Raw genomic sequence first — 19,424 nt, 5'->3', positions numbered from 1 at the left:
TGAGGAAATAGATTTATTTTACGTGTACAAATTATGGCGGAGTTTCTTGATAATTGCAAACTAACATGGATGTTGTAGTTTATCTCAAAAACTCCTTGACAGATTTATTACTGCAGTAAAGATTACTTAATTGTACATTTCTTCTCCTCTTTTTTTTTTTTTCTTTTAGTTGGAACTAAATTGTTATGTCTTCTTATCAATCTAGTCCTGGTGGAGCAGAATGTCCAATCGATTTCGCAAGCTGAAGTTGACTCAGACATTACGCCATGGATTCCCTTCCAATCAGTTTGTGCCTTTTCCTGATGAGCCTGAACCATCATTAAATTCCACAATAAAAGCAGTTTCACAGAGTGATACCGACACCTCTGGAAACCTTGATGGTGCTTCAGCTTGGATCGCAAATAACAAAGCTAGTGGTAAAGCCAGGGTTGTTTTGTGGGAAGTGAGCTATTGTGGGATAGTCAAAATGATATTAATTCTAATTTATTGATTTAGTTTTTATTTAGCTTACTATAACTGAAAACACATGTAATACAATTGTGGTTTATAGAGAGATATGCTTGTGCCTCTGATCATGTTGAATGCTGAGTACAGCATCATTTTAAGCAGGAAAATTCTAATATAACCATGATACTATTGCAGACACCATTACAATGGACTGTAGAGCCATGCCACTCAACAGTTGTTACTGTTTTTAATAAACTAATTTATGTAATGAAGGCAAATTTATTTACCCAAAAAATAAGTAATTCTGAGAAAGAACAGAGATTGGAAAAGCCCAGATTGTAAGGCACATCTGCTGAAATTGTACAGCCCTCCATGCAAAGCCTGCACAGTTTATCACGTGAAATAAGAATATTGGCTTAATTTAATTTAGCTACATGACAGTGTCACTGGAAATCTTGGTTCTGTGTGCTTACTGAGGGTAAAGCTGTTAAGTGTTTGAAAACCGTAAGTTATCCTTGAGAACAAAAGTAGAAGTATGTGAACTCTGAAAAATCATTTTTATATTTTCCAGGTGTAAACACTACAAAAGGAGGAAAAGATGACGAATTATTGACAACCATGGTATGTTGCAGTGTTCTTGGTGTGTTCAGCCCAATTCAGAAGGTTGTGCAGCTCCCATTGCTTTTTTTTTTTCCCCACACTACCCAAGGTCTCCATTAGAAAGAGAGCTATCATTTGTTGATAGTTACTAAAAAGGAACTTACTGTAATACAATAGTAATTCCTATAGTAGTAAGTACTACAAGTGGTTTGGAATGGAAGGTGTTGACAAATACTTTTTTAAAGAGTTATCTATACCTTTATATATTCAGCAATGAATGAGTAAACAAGTGGAACGTTTGATTTGTTGCTGACCAGCAAGTATGCTGTGAGGAAAACATGGATGGAAAATGTGAAAGTGAGAAATTGCTGGTAGAGGCAACTATGAAATACTTAGTTTGTGAGAGTTATTTGTGTTATTCTGTTTCTTCTTTTGTTATGCTGTAGCTTTAAATTCCCCTACAGCTGACTCCTTGGAGTCACCATTAAATTTAGTTGGTTTCCTTTATGTTCTTTTCTAAGAAGATTGAGTAACTATTAATGTGACTGACTGACAGCTCCTGGGGACTAAACCCATTGTGTTGTTTTTTCCACTTTCTGGAGCACACATACAGCAGAAACAGGCAATTGTTCACTGTGTCCAGGTGTCTTATCTGGAAATACAGAGTGGACCACTTTGTTCTTTCTTTGGAAACTAGTTGTTAATATTCCTGTTAAAATAAATTTGAAGCAAGATGCAACCCAGTAGAGGAAGAGACACTTTCTGCCATTTAATGAATTCCTTAATTGTATTAAATGAATGAGTGCATTGATGGGTGCCAGAATCTCCATTGGAATCTCTGTGGTATTTCATATTGTACATCTTCTTGACTACTTTTGTCTTCTCTTTTCTATTTTTTTAAAATGCATATGCCTCCATTTTTTAATTTAACTGAGAATTTTGAAACTACACCATCAACTCCCAGTAAGCAAGTCTTAAGAAGCAACTCTTCTTTTTTTCCCTTTCTTTGTTTTTCTCTCTCAGTTGAGAAGCAGTGCTCCATTTACCAGGCTGCCCAGTGATAAACTGAAAGCAGTGATACCCCCTTTCTTACCACCCTCAAGTTTTGAGCTTTGGAATTCTGACCGAACACGAATCAGCAAAGATGGAAAAGCTGAACAGATGAGAACTGCCTGGCCACAGAGAGTGATCAAACATGATTTTAACAGCAGTGGGAACTCTGACATAGTAAGCAAACAAAATGTGTTCAAGACTAGTGTGTTATGTCCAGGCCATGCTGACTGATGAAACACACTATTTTTCTGATTAGAAATTACTTTACATCCACTGTCTCAGTAATAGCTTGTTCATTAAGCTGTTTTGGACTAATACAAATCTCTATGGAAGGAACATAAATGGAACTGAAGTTTTGTATGAAATGAAACAGCTATAGGCTGGGGACAGAGTGGCTGAGAGCAGCCAGACAGAGAGGGACCTGAGAGTCTGGATTGACAGGAAGCTGAACATGAGCCAGCAGTGTGCCCAGGTGGCCAAGAAGGCCAATGGCATCCTGGCCTGTATCAGGAACAGCGTGGCCAGCAGGTCCAGGGAAAGGATTCTGCCCCTGTACTCAGCCATGGCGAGGCCACACCTCGAGTACTGTGTCCAGTTCTGGGCCCCTCAGTTCAGGAAGGATATCGAGGTCCTGGAGCAGGTCCAAAGGAGGGCAACCAGGCTGGTGAAGGGACTCAAGCACAGACCCTGTGAGGAGAGGCTGAGGGAGCTGGGGGTGTTCAGGCTGGAGAAGAGAAGGCTCAGAGGAGACCTCATCACTCTCTACAACTACCTGAAAGGAGGTTGGAGCCAGGTGGGGGTTGGTCTCTTTTCCCAGGCAACTCTCAACAAGACAAGAGGGCATGGTCTCAAGTTGTGCCAGGGGAGGTTTAGGTTGGATATTAGAAAGAATTTCTTTACGGAGAGGGTGATCAAGCATTGAAATGGGCTGCCCAGGGAAGTAGTGGATTCTCCATCCCTGGAGATATTTAAAAAGAGACTGGATGTGGCACTCAGTGCCATGGTCTGGTAACTGCAGCAGTAGTGGATCAAGGGTTGGACTTGATGATCTCTGAGGTCCCTTTCAACCCAGCCAATTCCATGATTCTATGAAACAACTTGTTTTCTGTTAACCAGAGTACTATAAACTGCTAAAGTGGCTGCTGTTTCCAAGTAGATAGTCACTGGAGTGTGGAGGATACTGCTTTGGTTTGGGAGAAGACTAGGGGCAAAAATAAAAATTGAAAGTTTCTCAATGTTTAGGAACTGAGGATGTAGAGAAAAAATATCAGTGGAACATAAATGTACAAATGTAACATTCTGAAATACTAGTACTATATAAAATTGTAGCAATTAGTGATCAAGTGGATTTGAAGGCAGCCTTGAAGTGCAAGTACTATAAAAAGGGAAAAAGTTTGAATAAATTCTATTTTTTATAGAAGGAGCTTGCCTGATTCTTCAGTGTATTTAGTGAAAATGTAATACTTGAAACAGGAAGCAAAACAACCTCAAGATTCTTTGCTTTCATAGTTAATAGGAGACAAATGAGAAGTGCTTACTCACCTGCCTTCAAACTCTGATAGCCAAGTGTAGAGAAGAATTTAGTTTACTAGTCCAGAACTTCATTTCATTTCAGTTCTATATATGGGGCAATGAAGATACTTTAGGAGGAGTTGTTTCTTTTGTCTTTTTTTTAAGTGAAAAGAGAGAAAATTACATTAATTTGTTGCAGCTTAGTAAGAAACAGGTATATAATGGTTGAGAAATAGCTGACAACTGTTTTGTGAGGCAGAAGAGATGCAGCCAGGATTCTGGAAAAAAGAAGTTTCATGGAATTAATTGTCCCTGGCTCTTGCTCTGCAATGCTTGTAAAATACTACAGTAGTCTGTCATATCTCAGGAGCATTGTTAAGGATAACATGAATGCCTTTAACATGTTAAGGAGAATGGAATCCTTTATTATGGTGTAATTTCTTTTGCTGAATATATATATTAAATGTATACAGATTTATATAATATATATTCAGTATATTTGTGTATGTAAGATAAAATTATTTCTAATATCCCTTTTGTACTTCAGTGGAAGTTGAAGAACTTAAGACACATAAAATAGCATCTGAATTTGATCTTTGTTTTGCTCAAATACAAAAAATGATATTTTTTTTTCCCTAGACATCTATTAGCAAAGGTACTAGACCAGTCAAATTACCAGCATTTGCAAGACGACCTGCATCTCCTTCTAATTCCAACAACTTCAACCATTCTCCCCATTCTTCTGGTGGATCCAATAACATTGCAGGAATTAACAGGCATGGAGGAGAACTGCATAACAGATCTGGTACCATACTACTTTTATTTTTAATAAAGTAATTTGAATCTGGTTCAGCTAAAAAATTGGCGTTTGTGATGATGATAGAAGATGCCAGACCTTTTCTGAGGGCTCCTACTGCTGTATAAGCACAACTTCTATAACTTTTGTTGGAACAGGATTGGACTTTGGACACCTAAATGAGGGAACAGAAGCTTCACATCTGTTGGAGAAGTCTCATAGGTTAGCCTCTGTCTCAGGAAAATGTTGATTTTATTGACTCCATCCACAATGGATCATGTGGCTGCTTGTTCATTGCAGCACATATTTCATAGAGCTGTCTCTTTCTTACTCATGTTGCTTGCTTTGTGTTTAAAACAAAGATTGGTTTAAAATTAAAAGAATATGAAAGTCAGATCTCTTTGTGTATAGACAGGGCTGGCTTCTCTTCTCCTGTGGCTGATTTTTTTTTTTTGTTCCCTTTCTTGAAGTCTGTGGAAGAGGTCTGAACCTTACAGTTCTTTCTCTCAACCAGTTTTTGAAGAAAGTGAATGGTGAAGAGAGGTGAATTGAGAATTAATAGATATCTTAAAATGGTGTTTTCTCTGACTGTGTTTTTATTTTTTATTCTTAGGTGGGAGTGCAGATAATGTTTTGTCTCAGATTGCAGCCCAAAGAAGAAAAGCAGCAGGCTTACCTGAACAGAAACCCAGCCAACAGCATAGCCCAGTCCAGTCAACTCCTTCATCCACTCTGTCTGATTTGCAGTGCTCTCAAATTGTTGGCAACGGACATGTTGTAAAGGTAGAGAGAAATGTAGATTTTTGTACTTCCAGACTGGCTAATTTAGGTAATCTCAGTCATGGAGGGTTGATAAATATAACTACTTGGCATTGCACAGCCTAAAATGGATAGACACCTGTAACAACAGTGGAAATTTTAGAGCTCCACAAACCTTCCTTTTAATTACAAGACTACAAAAGATCACACCTAATAATAAACTATGATTTTGCTTTATTAGTATTTTCATTCTGTTTTAAAAACAGCAGGTGTAATACTTTATCTTAGGGCAGATAGGTACTTATTTTGGTTTCTTATGTTTTCTTTCTATGGCCCTGACTGAGTCCAGTGTTTTATGTTAGTTACTCCTGGTCTTTACTCAGAAGTCGTATAGCTAGCTTCTCTCCAAAGGCACAAGCTGAGTGAAGAACAGGAGATAATTTCTGTCAGGATCTGCCCACCACAGCAATATGTGTGTATTCAGTCTGCTCCACAAGGTGTTGTTTTTAAATGTATGAATATTCATATGTCATCAACAAAGTCAATTTTTGTTCCTAACTTTTTGCTGGCTTTATTATCTGCACTGACTTGCCTATCACTTTCCTGAAATAGCTTTACCCTCATGACATGCCCAGTTTTTTTGCATGTACTTGGAAGTTTTTTCAAACTTTCTCAAACCAAACTTTTTCAAAATATTTAAGAATTAAGATTTTAGATCTTCAGAATTTGCAGAGAGACAAGTTAGCAGCATCATAACAAAAGACATGGTACTCTATTGTGAAATATATGGGTTTATTCACACAGGGAAGCATTACATTTCAGAAAGCAAGAGAAAGCATATAATTTGGGCTTTATTTTTAATGTCTGGTATTCTGAAAATGTTAGACATCATGACCAAGAGCAAAATTTCTCAACTTTTTGCTTGCGTAATCTTCAAACAGTTTGTTTTGCTTTGTTTTTTTTTTCTTTGCATGTTTCAATGAGTTTCTTCTTGAAGTTTTGCCTGAAGAAACAGAAATGTCTTTAGTATAAAATTATTACATTTGCTGTCTTGTTGTGTGATGTCTTATATTGCAACAGCAAACAGGATGTATATTGAATCAGTAAATATCTATGGTCAGTGAAGTTACGAAGTTTTTAGTGATTAAAATGAAATTTGAGAGGGCAAAAATCAGAAAAAAGTGTGCAACTACCAATGCCAAAAACGTTCCCATGAATCATTCCTTTGACTCTAGTTTCTCAGTCCTGATTCTGATGGGAATACTGGGTACTTTGCAGAGATGAGACTGGGAGCTGAATTTGTAACTCTGCTGGACCCCCAAAAGCTGTGAACTCATACTGATTCTCTGGCACACGATATCTTGTCTCCCTTTCTATCCCACATAAGTGCTCTGTGGTTTATAAATTACCTGTCTCTTTCTTTCCTGTAGGCAAGGCCACTTTATCCTTTTCCCTCATAAAAGTCTCCTCTACTGAACAGCTACCGAATACTTTTTCTTTCAGAGATGGTCTGACCAATATATTTCTAATTAAACTCTCAGCAGGTCCTCTGAGCTTATTTTTATCTTGGAAATAATTTCAGAAGAGCTTCTTGTGTGCCTTAAAAAATCTCATTTTTCTCCAGTTCCATTAGTTAGCCTTTTAAGAGATAATACTTGTGCCTGTGAGCTTTGAGCTGCAGATCTTGGGGACTGTTGTTACAACAGTGCTGCCATTAAGAAGTTTTAATTATAATTGCTACTGACAGTGGAAGACATTAAGGGATAAAGAAATCATACTCTTGGAAAGATTTGTAAATGGAAATGATGGTAGTGTGTTGGAAAGGCAACAACTCTTTCACAGCTCTTTATTATTAGATGTCTTGATGAGTTTAAGTCTGCCCACCAATAACAAAACGTAATCAGTGTGGATCTTAATGTAGACGTTCATGTATCACACATCTGAGGTGATTTTTGGGACATCAGTGTCCATGGGGAGTACACAATCATATCTACAGTGGCTGCAAAAGGTTAAACAGCCTACTTTGTTGTTGTAATCAAAAACATAAATGCTGAAAACTTTACATCTGTGGAAATGCTTGTGACCTCCCATTAGGATCATGCTGTCTAAACTTGGAAAAAGCTGATCTAAAATTGCAGCAGTGTTACACTGATCAGTATTTAAAAAGCTGTCAGTGGGAGCTGGGGCGTGGAATTGTACAAGCCTTAATGAAAGGAAAAAAAAAATAATACCCAAATAACAATTCACAGGAGGTTGTAATTGAAATAAACACAGGCAATGTAGTAGAGAAGGAAGATGATGCTGAAACACAAATGGCCTATAGCAGAATACAGGGAAGTTTGTTAATGTAATAAGGGACAAAAAATGGAAATGAATTCAGGATGCTCTTCTGAGATCTCTCAAACTTGTGTCATGCTGCATTACTTTTAGTGAGTTCAGATGCAGGGATAAGGAGGTAGCTCCTTCTGGCAAAACAGAAGAAGGTTACTTAAATCAGTTTTATCTTTTTAATTTGCATCTCCTTCATTCAGTAGAAAAGTTCCATTTATACCGTAGCACAGAAAGAAAGTAGTAGAGAGGCAGGAACCACTTTCTCCCTTTTTTTCTTGTTACTCAGCTAATGAGTATATATATTTTGCTTGTAGCAGCCTGACTGACAAAAGGTATTTTAAGTTAAATTCTGAATTCAGAAATCCAGGAGAAAATCGCCTAGGCTTCTTTTAAGGTCACATAATGCAAACATTAAAATGTATGAAGTGATAGGTAGACTGAGGAATTTAGGAAATGGGGTCCATTAACTTGTGTTGGAAAAGGCTACATATAAATATATATTCGTAATCTTCATCTCCCATTAATCTCTTTCTCTGTTTTCTGTGCCTCCAAAGGTCAGATATTAAGTATTTGCAAAATACTTAATAAATCTGAAATAATTTGATAACAATTAGTACAAGTGTAAGAGTTGACTGAAGACTTTCATTCCAGGGCACCAAGGGGCTTAAGTGCACACAAAACTTAGTTTATGCTTGCTACGTATTTCTGGTTAATCCGGAATGAAGTGATACTTTAGATCAGCATCTGATGTACTTTGAAAAGGTGTTACTTAATTATATCTTTGAAGGAAAAGGATGTTTTCAGAGTCAAAATAATATCAGCTTTTAAAAAAAGAATTGCAGTACTTACACACAGTATTGCTTTCTATTATCTAGTTTTCTTATTTCAAAATTAGAGCTTTAATAAGCACATTTTTCTTGATGAATTTGAGGGGACCTGAGATAAATCAGCATTGCTCCAATTATTTCAATATAAATCAAGGAGAAGCTTCCAGTTGTGACTGCATACTCTGCAGAAATAATATGCAGCTTCAGTAATACTGAAGTATCATAGATAGGTAAACCCCTTTTTTACCTTAACTGAAATTACTGTGTCCTTAACTGCAGCAAAAACTGGAGATGAACAAAAGACCTCCATCAGGGACTTCATCTACATCTAAAAGCACATCACCAACTCTCACACCTTCTCCATCGCCCTCCCCATCTCCCAAGGTCCACAACACAGAGTCCTCTCTCTCTCCTTCTCACAGACAGGCCAAGAGCAATGGTTCCAGCAGTGGTACAATTACAGAAGATGGTGAGTAGGTCATGGTAATTATAAGAGACTCATTCAGCAGGAGTATGAAGTGTTTAAAGCTATAACTGTGCTAAACCAGTGTGGTTTAGTAGTGTAAACTAGCATGAGAGTGAGAACTTTTTTCTTTCTAGAAAAAATACTCTGGCGTTATTTCTAGATAGGCATTTCTGCAGTAACTGTCTGTTTCTTTCCCAAAAAGCTGTGTTCCCTTCCATTCAGAGATCAGTACCATCTCAAGGTTAGCATAGAGCACATAGGTAGGCCACTGCTAGGTTGCCTCCTTCCTTCTCCTCTTTCCTCTTAAATCCTGTTTTTCACCATTTGCCTAGGGTAGAAAATGGACTTTCTCCGCATCAAAATGAAAAATTGTTTTTTTAAAATGTGGTGAAGCACATCACTATGGGATGTTTTGATTAATAGTAAGTCATAGTTACATGCGGTTGATTTTTAAGAACTGTATTTCTTTTTTTTTCTTTCTAAATTGCAAAAGTAGCCTTATTTTGACCTATTTTCAACTTTAGATCATAAGGAAGAAGAATAATGTTACTAATTTTCCAGTAATATTACTGCCTTTTGAGTTGAACCTTTAGGTCTAAATTACAATACTTTATTTTTAAATGTCCTGTTACTGCATTGGGAGCAGCAACAATTACTTGGGTTTCTTTGGTAAACATCTCAGAAAAAGTGGAAAAAAAAAAAGTGACACAGTGTTCTTTAAATAAGAGGTGGTGGTATCTATTACCTGACCTTGTAGTATTTTGTTCTTGGGTTGGGTTTTTTTTGTTTGTTTTTTCAAGAGTATTGATTTTATTTGCTTATGCTAACTTTGTCCACTGACAGTGTACTTCTGTTTGACGCTAAAGAGAGGTGATATTTGACCCCTTTCTGTCCTCTTATCCTGGCTTAGCTTTAAATTACTGTACTGACTACTGGAGACAGTCCTTTCACATTTTAGGTAGTGCTATTTTATAGTGATCACTTGGCAACAGAAGAGTTGTTGGTTCAGAAATACAAAAAATGAAGGGAACTTACTGTCAGATAAGAAGGGGAATACCTCAAGCTATCAGTTGTTAAAATCTCACCTGGAGAACAGGCCTTTGTGACTGCCCTGCTAGTGCCATCATATCCCTCTGCCTCTCTAGCAGAGGGATAGACTGTCAAAACCCTAAGTAGTTCTGGGTTCATCGTACTTATAAGCTTTTGTAGTAAAATAGTCCTTTAATTCAGGGCTTCTCTTACTGTGAGCTGATTAAACAACAACAGTACAAATGCTCATAGGCCCAGCAGTAATTAGAAGCATAAATACAGAAGGCTTGCAATAGTAACTTCTTATTTCAAGTGAACTTAAATGACTTAGAGAGTTGATTTGTATTGAGAATTACTGTGAAGCAGCAGTAGGCAGCAGGGTTGTGTGCGTATTTTCTTTTTAGGCAACCCCTTGGTGGACCATCAACAGCTTGCCCCTATTCTAAGAACCAGTGATGTAGAGAATCATGAAAGGCGAAACCATGTGAGAGGAAAAGGAAGCTCTGAAAACCTGGAAAAAGGTAATGTTACCTTTCTGTAACCTGATAGGTACCTTTCTGTACCTTTCTTTTGTTCTGCACAGTACAAAAGGTGTGCTAAATAGGAGTACTGTGGCAGAACACCAAAGGAGAAACAATATGTTATGCAGGAGTTGTAAAACTGGGAAATTTCAGGTTTATATTTTCAATGTTAATATATAATACAGGAAGTGGAAGAGAAACGAAGAAACAACATGAAGGGCCTACAGCTGAAAGCCTTGTGTCTCTGTGTGAAAATTGCTAGAAGTTATAGTTGTTTGTGACAGCAAGGTTATATATAGGCTCAGAGAACCTGGAAGATTCTTCCCATATCACAATCTGTAATTTAGGCACGGCAGCGTAATGAAAAATGAGAAGGCTGACTAACAACCTGAAAGAAAAAAAATGTTAATTATATATATCCACAGGTTCCTAATGAAACCTTTATTTTATTTCTGTAAGATACTTTTCATCAAACTGTATGGAGAAGTTTTCGTGCTATGTTAAAAACATAGCTGGTTACCTTTTCCCATGGATTAATCTCAGGGTGCTAAAACTTTTAGCCTGAAACCATGCCAACCTTTAAAAATTGTTGTAAGCATACTACATTAATTGGCCATGAGGTAAGATAGCAAAACCCTAGCAGAAAATAAGACTTGCATTTACACTTTATAAGTGTCTGTTAGTCTTTTAAATGTGAGGGAGCTGTCACTATGAGGTCTTCTACTTTTTAATTTCCTTGCACTTTGAGAGAAAACCCAAATTCCTGTGCTGTTAGCCTTGGAAGATGAACTTAGGAAGCTTAAATTCTGCTGAGGTTTCATCTTATCTGGACTTCAGCTGTGTTTAAGATGCCTGGATGTAACACTTAAAGAAAAGAAGTTCAGATATACTCTTGTTGTATCATTATTTTGAATGAGCAACTGGGTGGCTGTTTGCTCTTCACTTTGCATGGCTTTCTTAAGGAGTTTTGCTGTGTAGCCTGCATGATCTGGGTCAGCCATCTGGGGACAAGCACCTGTGTTTTAGGTATTGAAGTACCTAAGTTATTCTTAGGGAGTTGGTCTTTTGAGATCCTTTTAATGAGGAAGAAGGGTGATACAATAGAAAGATTTTATCCTATCAAGGTAAGACTAGATAGAATTACAGAACACAGAACAAGATGAGAACACAGAAAGGCAATATTTTAATTTCTCATGCTGAGTTAATGTGATCTGAATTTTTATTAACATATACAACTGCATAGAATGCATTTTAATACATATTTTCGGCAGTTAACAGTGTGGAGATCACTAAAATCTTTGCTTATCCGTGGGGGGTGTTGGTTTCTTTTTCTTTTCTATTATTACAGATGAGCTGACTGGCATCCTTAAAAAATTGTCACTTGAGAAATACCAGCCTATTTTTGAGGAACAAGAGGTATGTCTTATTTAAAAGATTTTTTTTGTTTTACTGCTTTAGAAAAAGTAGATTGCAACACAAATTGCATGAAAATTGTGATCCAGAATCAAAAATACAAAGTTTTGCAACCATTTCTGGTTGCAAAGAGGACCTTGAAACATGGACCAAGCAGCATTCTGGGCATTCACTAGAACACTGGGAATATCCATGCTTGTCCCACTGAACCTATAATTTTGATACAGAGAAGCACCAGGTTTTCTTTCCGGTTTTGCACTCTGCTTTTTTATATATCTCTATGCAGTGTGGCAGAACAGTGTATTGGACATGCTGTATCATCCCAGAAATCACAGCTGAAACCTCATTTGCAGATACAGAACAGCAGGGTGTGAGTCACTGAGATGGCTGCTTTCACTTCTTAATCCAGTATGAATAAACAACAGGAGATTTAAATTTGGGAACTGAAGCACCATTGTAGATGAAGCCTGTGACAGTGACTTGCCCAGACTGTGCATTGAAAGGCAACTTTGCTGAAAATAAGTAAAAGTAATTCATTACAGAGTTTAACACAGAATCTTATGTGAGCAGCAGTTATGTGTTTGTTTGGCCAAAGGCCATCAGGTAGTGAATGGACATGCAATAAATTGGTATGGCTGCAGAGTTCAGGGTTCAGCACCACAAGCACAGATTATTTAGTTGCATCACAATGCACTGGGCCTATTATTGTTCCCCTACATGATAATGGAAGGGAGCATTTTGTAGAAAGGGATATGCTCTGTGTATGGAAGTTATGGTAGTACGAAAAGTTTTAGATTTTTTGTTCTTATCACAACCTTATGGATGTGTTGATATAATAAAAATTGATGTATGAATAAATTGTAGAATTTTGACTCAGGAGGCACTGGAAAAGTACACAAAATATTCACAAAGTCCAAAAATACTTGAGGTTTTAAAAAAAATATAAAAGGGTGAAACCGTAGGCTTACTCAACTAGCTGCTACTCTAAGTAGAGAAATGTTGTGTGAAATTTTGTTTTGCATTGACAGTACATGTCTGAAAAAAAAACACATTAATATTTTACATATGCTATCATAATTAACTGCAGATTTAAAACCCAATGCCAAAGTGGTAAAGTGAGTACTGTGAGATCCTTTCTTTCAGAAAATTTGTTTGCACAATATTTACAGTAAATCTATACAGTTAAAAAATCAAACTACTTTTAACCTATCTTGGTGAATCTTTGTCTAGGTAAATTTGTTTATTCAGTTCATTCATTCATTCATTCATTCACATATGCAGGTGGATATGGAAGCCTTCCTCACACTGACTGATGGTGACCTGAAGGAGCTGGGTATTAAAACCGATGGATCAAGGCAGCAAATTTTGGCTGCTATTTCTGAACTGAACGCAGGAAAGGTACATTTTGAAGTACTACACTTAGTAAATTGATTCAAGGTTTGCTTATATTGTTAATTCAACATAGATTTAAAAATTCAGTTGCAGATGGTATTTAGAAAAGCCAAATTGTTTTCCAAGCAAACTAGCAAATTAGTATTCAATTAGTTAAAAATATCTTACTTTGTAGTACTCCCAAAGCTTGTTCATTAAATTCTTCCTAATTTTGAGACTGCACAGTTCTTTTATGGAGTATTGGCAATTATTAGAAGCCACTGGTAACATAAACATTGGTAGTGTTGCAGTTACTGAATATTGATTTTAGTGATGCAAAAAGAATACTCTTTCCACTAGAGTCCAGCAATAGACTATAATATGAAAGGAAAGGTATCGTTTGTTTTATCTCATAGTTCTTGATTTCGCTGTTCATTAAGCAAATGGCACTTCTCTCAGTTCTTACACTTGTTGCCATGTATTTTTAGATTTACATAAATTTGCTAAGAATGGCATATGGTAAGGAATGTACTTGTCAGAGGAATTATGGACTGGAGGATTTCTTTAAGTCTGCTGACACTTCTCAGGTGCTTTTTGAGTTCTGAGGTCCATTCTGTCTCTGGTACTGGAAACTCATAAACGAAACACAATTTCTCCAAGTTAAAATCATCATCAGCAAGTGACGAGGCTAAAATTTTGGGAGGTTGGATGATGCTCTATTCTATAAATCTAGGAAGAAAGTAATGAAAATGTTTCTATTGCTGTCTTGTAGTTACAGCAAAAGATAACTACAAGATTTTTACATATCTGGTTGGTACAGAATTGTTATTATTCCTGATAGTACACTTTGAGTCTCTGGTTATAGACATGCATATTTACATACTGCTGCAAAGTCTGAATAAATTAATGTTTTAAACAGGTATTTAATAATACCTTATTTTAATTTATTTTGATTTTACAGGGTCGAGAGAGACAGATTCTACAAGAAACCATACACAACTTCCACTCTTCCTTTGAGAGTAGTGTTAGCAACACGCGACCCCCAGGTCACTCCCAGTGTAAGTAGCACCTGAAATTATTGAAAAATGTATGAATACTTTTAATTAATACTATCTAGATGGCAGAATGTGTCAAATATGACAGTTAACTGCTTTCTGGGTTTACCACTGATGTATGTGCCTTTTTGCTGAGATAGTAGAGAAGAATTCAAGGTTAAAAGATAGAAGATGTCTGTAAGTTTTTTATATGCACTTCAGCACTATCTCCATTACTTAACACATGAAATGGAACTTAAGTATAGAAAATGGTAGTGTACAGTATACTGTACATAGTGTGTATATGTATCAGTAGTGGAAGGTGTGTTTCCATATGATACGTAATTTACTTTCGCATACTCTTTATAGGAGACAGGTTTCTATAGCACAATCAAGTAGATGAAATATATTGAAGGTTTACAATTAAGTATACTGGCTTAGATAGCTATTTTAATATTATATTAATACTTATGTATGTATGTGCTTAGTTATTTTATATAGGTAATATTTTTAAATTACTGTCTTAAGTCAGTTTCTTTGGAATATATTCCAAATATATATATATTCCAAACACCAGTATTCACTGTTAGCCATTGATGGAGAAACTGTCTTTTAAAACATACCATCTGTATTTAAATTCTGACCTCTAACAAATGAATGCACTCACTACAGTCACCCCTAGATATCAAAGATATAAATCTCTGTCCTGCCAGCCACCTGAGCCAAAGGCAGATACACATCTGTTATTCAAGGTTAAGGAACGGGTCAAAACCTATGGGAGTCTGTGTTCATATGTGTGTTTCAGAATCCACATTTTAGGAGGAATATAAAAGCCTTGGATTGGCCTCAAGAAATGCATCATGTTAAAGTGCCTCTTACTCTCCATCAGGTGCTTATTTTTCTGCAAGGCAGGCGACAACTGCAGTCTTACTGCTGCCTTGGGGAAAAAAGGGCATTATTGGGGTAGTTAGTCAGTGTAGTCTGCTTTCCATATTCTTTATAGTCTGTTTGACTGATAGCCACTATCAGGTGTCTCTGTATGCATTGTGCAGCTTACTTCCTTTTCTCAGAGTAGACAGTGTGTGGGGGACCTTCTGGATAGCATCTTGATAGCATCCCAGACTTGAAGAGCCTCTTCTGTAGGTACTACTAGGTGAGCAGAAGCTGCTGTTTGGTATTTAATAACATGATGCTGTGAAATAGAATTGACTGAAGAAGCATACAGATGTAACATGGCTCAAAGCAACTTGCTTACCACTGAGCTTAAAAGTGTCTACACAAATTACAGCAACACAGTAGTGGCAGAGAGCTGAGGACAACATCCTTTCATAAGAATTGAGCTGACAAGACGCTGCAAGGAAGCTGCCATCAGCTTAGTTTATGAGTTTTTGTGTGCAAGAGATCCATGAAATAGATTTGGCCATGTGCAGTGAAATGAGGCAACCAGGTGCCACTAATTACCAGGCAGTGGGCATGAGCTTGTGTTAAGCCCACCTGTGCCTGATCAGGGTGGGCCCCCACTGCGCATGAGCAGGATTAGGGGACCAATAAAAGGTGAGGCTCAAACTCCCAGGCTCAGCTCAGGCTTGAGCAGGCCAGCAGAGGGAGTGGCTGCTTTTGGAGCAGCAGCACTGATCCAGGCTGGTCAGCCCTGAGGGCAATAGACTCAGAGCATTGCTCGTGAGTTTCTGCTGGAACACCTGGTTGGACCTTGGAGCGCTGTGCCCTAGAATCATAGAATTGGCTGGGTTGGAAGGGACCTCAGAGATCATCGAGTCCAACCCTTGAACCGCTGTTGTGGTTGCTAGACTGTGGCACTGAGTGCTACATCCAGTCTCTTTTTAAATATCTCCAGGGATGGAGAATCCTCTACTTCCCTGGGCAGCCCATTCCAATGCCTGATCACTCTCTCTGTAAAGAAATTCTTTCTAATGTCCAACCTAAACTTCCCCTGGCACAACTTAAGACCATGCCCAACCTAAAAGAGGTTTGTCTTGCAACAGCCATGTAACAGCAAGAGAAGCACTGAGAAGGAAAGGGAAGAGAAAGATGTAGATAAAAGAAGTTTCCACACTAGGTAAGCTGCTTTCTATTATAAAAAGTAGCAGTGGAACCCTTACACAGTCTCTAGAACTTGAAGTTAATTCCAAGAATGTGTAATATTTTACAGCATAGCAGCAGCTGTACTGAGTCAGATCCAAAGTCCATATGGTTGTGTTCACCTTTTTTTCTTTCTGCTCTTGTTTGATCTTGGTGTGAAGAAGAGCTGGTTGCTTTCATTTGCTGTGAACTTGCCATGTCCTGACTATTTTTGCTTCATCCTACTGGATCAGAAGATACAGTGGACAGTTGTTCCCTCTTCACTCCTTCTGCGTCACTGATGATTTTACAGATATCTGTGATACTCTTCCTCAGTCGTGTTTTTTTCTAAATGGAAGACCTACAGTCTGCTTAATCATTCACTGTGCTGTAGTTTTTCTCATCCCTTTTTTCTTTTCTACTATATCCATTCAGACTTGGAGATACCAGCCTTGCATGCACTGTTCAGGTTGTAGGCATCTTGTGCTTGACATGGTGATGTTTATCAGTTGTGTTCTCTATTTTCAGTTCTCTTGCCCTTTCCTAGTTATTTCTAGTACTCTGAATTTTTGGCTGTAACAAAGGACAGAACTGGTATTAATTGGACCTCTCTCTTATAACCCAGCTCATCTACTGAGTTCCCACCCAAGAGCCTATCATTTTATATAACCACTTGTACATTGGTTTTTTCCATATACCTAATTTTATATTTTGTACTACTTCATATTTCTCTTAATCAGGTTTTGTCTGCCATCTTATTGTCTGGGCACTGATGTCTCCTGAAGCCTTTTTGCCAGTCTTCTGTTTGTCTTTCTTTTTTTTAGACAAGTAACTTAGGAAAGTTTGTCACTGCACCCTGTACTCCCTTCTGAACTCATTCATACATTGAATATCCCAAGTCCTTGTGCAGATCCCCATGAAATACTAGTGGGAAATCTCTCCTCTATGGAAAAAAAGTAACAACTCCAATCTTCTGTCCTCTGCCTTCCTAACCACACAAAAAATTTTCTTTTGCCCTATGGCTTCTTTATTGTCTTGAGGCAGCCTTGAACCTTATGAAATGCTCTTAAAAAATGCTGCCATCAAGCAAATCTCTTTTGTCTACAAGACTTGTTCCAGCTTCAAGGAATTCCAGTAGGTTTGTGACTACTGACTTTTCAAGACTTTTCATAGAATCATAGAAAGTTATTATATTTCAAAGCCCTTTTTGGTTGTTTTCCACAAAATTTCAGATTCTTTGCTATAGTTTTTGCTCCACTGCCTGGTTGTACTGGCTATTTCACATGTCTGTGTGTCCCTGGATATCCTCTTGAGCCATTTAAAAAATGAGCATCAGTTTTATCACTTCTTAGATATGTTTACCTTATAATACCAAGTTTATTGAATGACTTAAAAGAAAAAGGTGAGCCTGGGCAGTTGTTATAGACAGCTAGCTGTTTTCCCCCACCCAAACATAACACTTCTCTTACAACAGGTGGGAAGAAAAGATATCACCCTAACATTCAGCAATGGTACTCCACAAAGGGAGGATTTAGATACCAGCAGAATAAACTGAATGTTTGCCTGGTAGAAGTAGAATTCAGAGTAACTATCCTAAGATGCAGAGAGTTCATACCATTAATCTACAATTTGCAATTTTTCCGGTCTTCCAGTTTCTCTTTACATGTGGTAGTATGTTGCATATTGACACATACTTACACATACATCTCTGCAGTTACAATAGGTATAAATATAAATATAAAATACAGGTATTTTAAAAGATGTGACAGAATAAAACAGGTGAAAGTGTGGAGTCATTTATATATTTACTTTCCACTTCTGAATGCAGAGTCAAGTGGAAATGATACAAAGGAGAAAGCTACAGAGACTGTAGAGTGAGAAGCAAAACCAATATATTGTTTCAAATAAAAATCATACAGGATTCAGGTAGTCACTTGCTGGAAAAGGCACAAACTGATAAAAGAGAGATACTGGAAACCTGTTGGCAGTAGACGACCTTTTCACACAACTCTGACTTTCCATACCTTCTCTGTACAGGAGAGGCTTAAGATGAGTAAAATGAATTACAGGGTAAAAGTGTTGGATTTTGGTATAAGAAAATGTGGGCCTTTTTCTAGTAGTAACTCTAACCTCTTTAATGCTGGGAGTCTTACTAGTTGCAGTTTTTCAGGTTTTCTTTCTTTTCTTTGACAGCACCTGGCTGCTCTGTAAAACCACAAGATCCTGTTTCTCCTAAAAGGTAGCTACTGGAAAAAAAATGCTTTTTTTTTTTCTTATGGTGAAGTTTGGCATCTAGCTGAGCAAATCCAAGTGTACAAAGAATTTGAACAGCTGGTCCTAACTACACCTGCCTAGGACTTTTCTGAAGTAATGTGATTGAAATTTGAATCTTACAAAGAATCGAATGAAGTTAAAAAGAGATTGCTTTTAATATTCAGCCAAAAGTTGAATCGTTCAAGGCGTCTGTGGTCTGGATTTGAGAAGACCAAAGTCAGAAGAGCAGGAAGAATGAATGGCCATGTGTGAAGACTGATACTTTTATTCGACTCTTACCCATAGATGAAGAACCCATACAAGACTTACATGAACACAGCAAGAACAACAAAAGTAAAGAAGGCAGCATAAACCACCATGAGTTATGAGAGCTTCTACATGGAGAAATACACAAACTGAATATACCTTTGTTGGCATGATACAGAAATAGGAGTCTAAACCAAAAATGTAATGGATTCTTGGGAAGGAATATAAAGGAAAAGTATAGCTGCATTCTTCATTAACTAAAATACACTTTATCTATTCATTATTAAGAGGTCAGAACAACAGTAAAAGTAAATATGAAATAAGTATTTGTAAAAAAAGCACTTTATTTAAGGCAATGTATAATCTGTCACTGATATTTAAACAGAAACAGTGTTAAAATGTTTTATATTGCTGATTAGTTGTTTTGAGAATAAAACCATTTAATCAATATTGGCTGTGTTTTTTGAACAGTAACATTAGCATACCCTAAAGTACATTCTTATAATTATATTAAAGAATTTTGAAAGGTCTATTTATACTAATTATGAGTGGAAATAATTTTCTGCTTAACAAATTTTTGTTGAGCAATTAAGGTACAAGTCATTGGAAGCCTCTGACACTGTATTTATCTTTCTGAAGACTCAAAAATAACCTTACCACTGGCTG

At 37.1% G+C, this 19,424-nt stretch overlaps 1 protein-coding gene across 3 annotated transcripts in view; it reads left to right on the top strand.

Annotated features, from left to right (window-relative positions):
• Positions 1–19,208, top strand: part of ANKS6 (ankyrin repeat and sterile alpha motif domain containing 6) — a 36,548-nt gene extending 17,340 nt beyond the window's left edge. The window contains exons 7-18 of one of the 3 annotated variants that reach the window (XM_030446257.1): positions 206–416; positions 1,019–1,068; positions 2,071–2,274; positions 4,252–4,417; positions 5,022–5,191; positions 8,605–8,794; positions 10,225–10,341; positions 11,690–11,757; positions 13,036–13,152; positions 14,087–14,183; positions 18,432–18,477; positions 18,798–18,880. In XM_030446257.1, the coding sequence (XP_030302117.1) occupies positions 206–416; positions 1,019–1,068; positions 2,071–2,274; positions 4,252–4,417; positions 5,022–5,191; positions 8,605–8,794; positions 10,225–10,341; positions 11,690–11,757; positions 13,036–13,152; positions 14,087–14,183; positions 18,432–18,477; positions 18,798–18,801 (1,440 nt within the window). In that variant the 3' untranslated portion in view covers positions 18,802–18,880. Of the gene's footprint in view, positions 1–205; positions 417–1,018; positions 1,069–2,070; positions 2,275–4,251; positions 4,418–5,021; positions 5,192–8,604; positions 8,795–10,224; positions 10,342–11,689; positions 11,758–13,035; positions 13,153–14,086; positions 14,184–18,431; positions 18,478–18,676 lie in introns of all 3 variants that reach the window. The other 2 variants (XM_030446259.1, XM_030446258.1) reach the window with 2 other exon arrangements.
• The last annotated feature ends 216 nt before the right edge of the window (positions 19,209–19,424 follow it).

The sequence above is a fragment of the Calypte anna genome, chromosome 2 (assembly GCF_003957555.1).
Source record: "Calypte anna isolate BGI_N300 chromosome 2, bCalAnn1_v1.p, whole genome shotgun sequence".
NCBI lineage: Eukaryota > Metazoa > Chordata > Aves > Apodiformes > Trochilidae > Calypte > Calypte anna.
The sequence above is the reverse complement of the archived record's forward strand: the minus strand, read 5'-3'. Positions and strand labels throughout refer to the sequence as shown.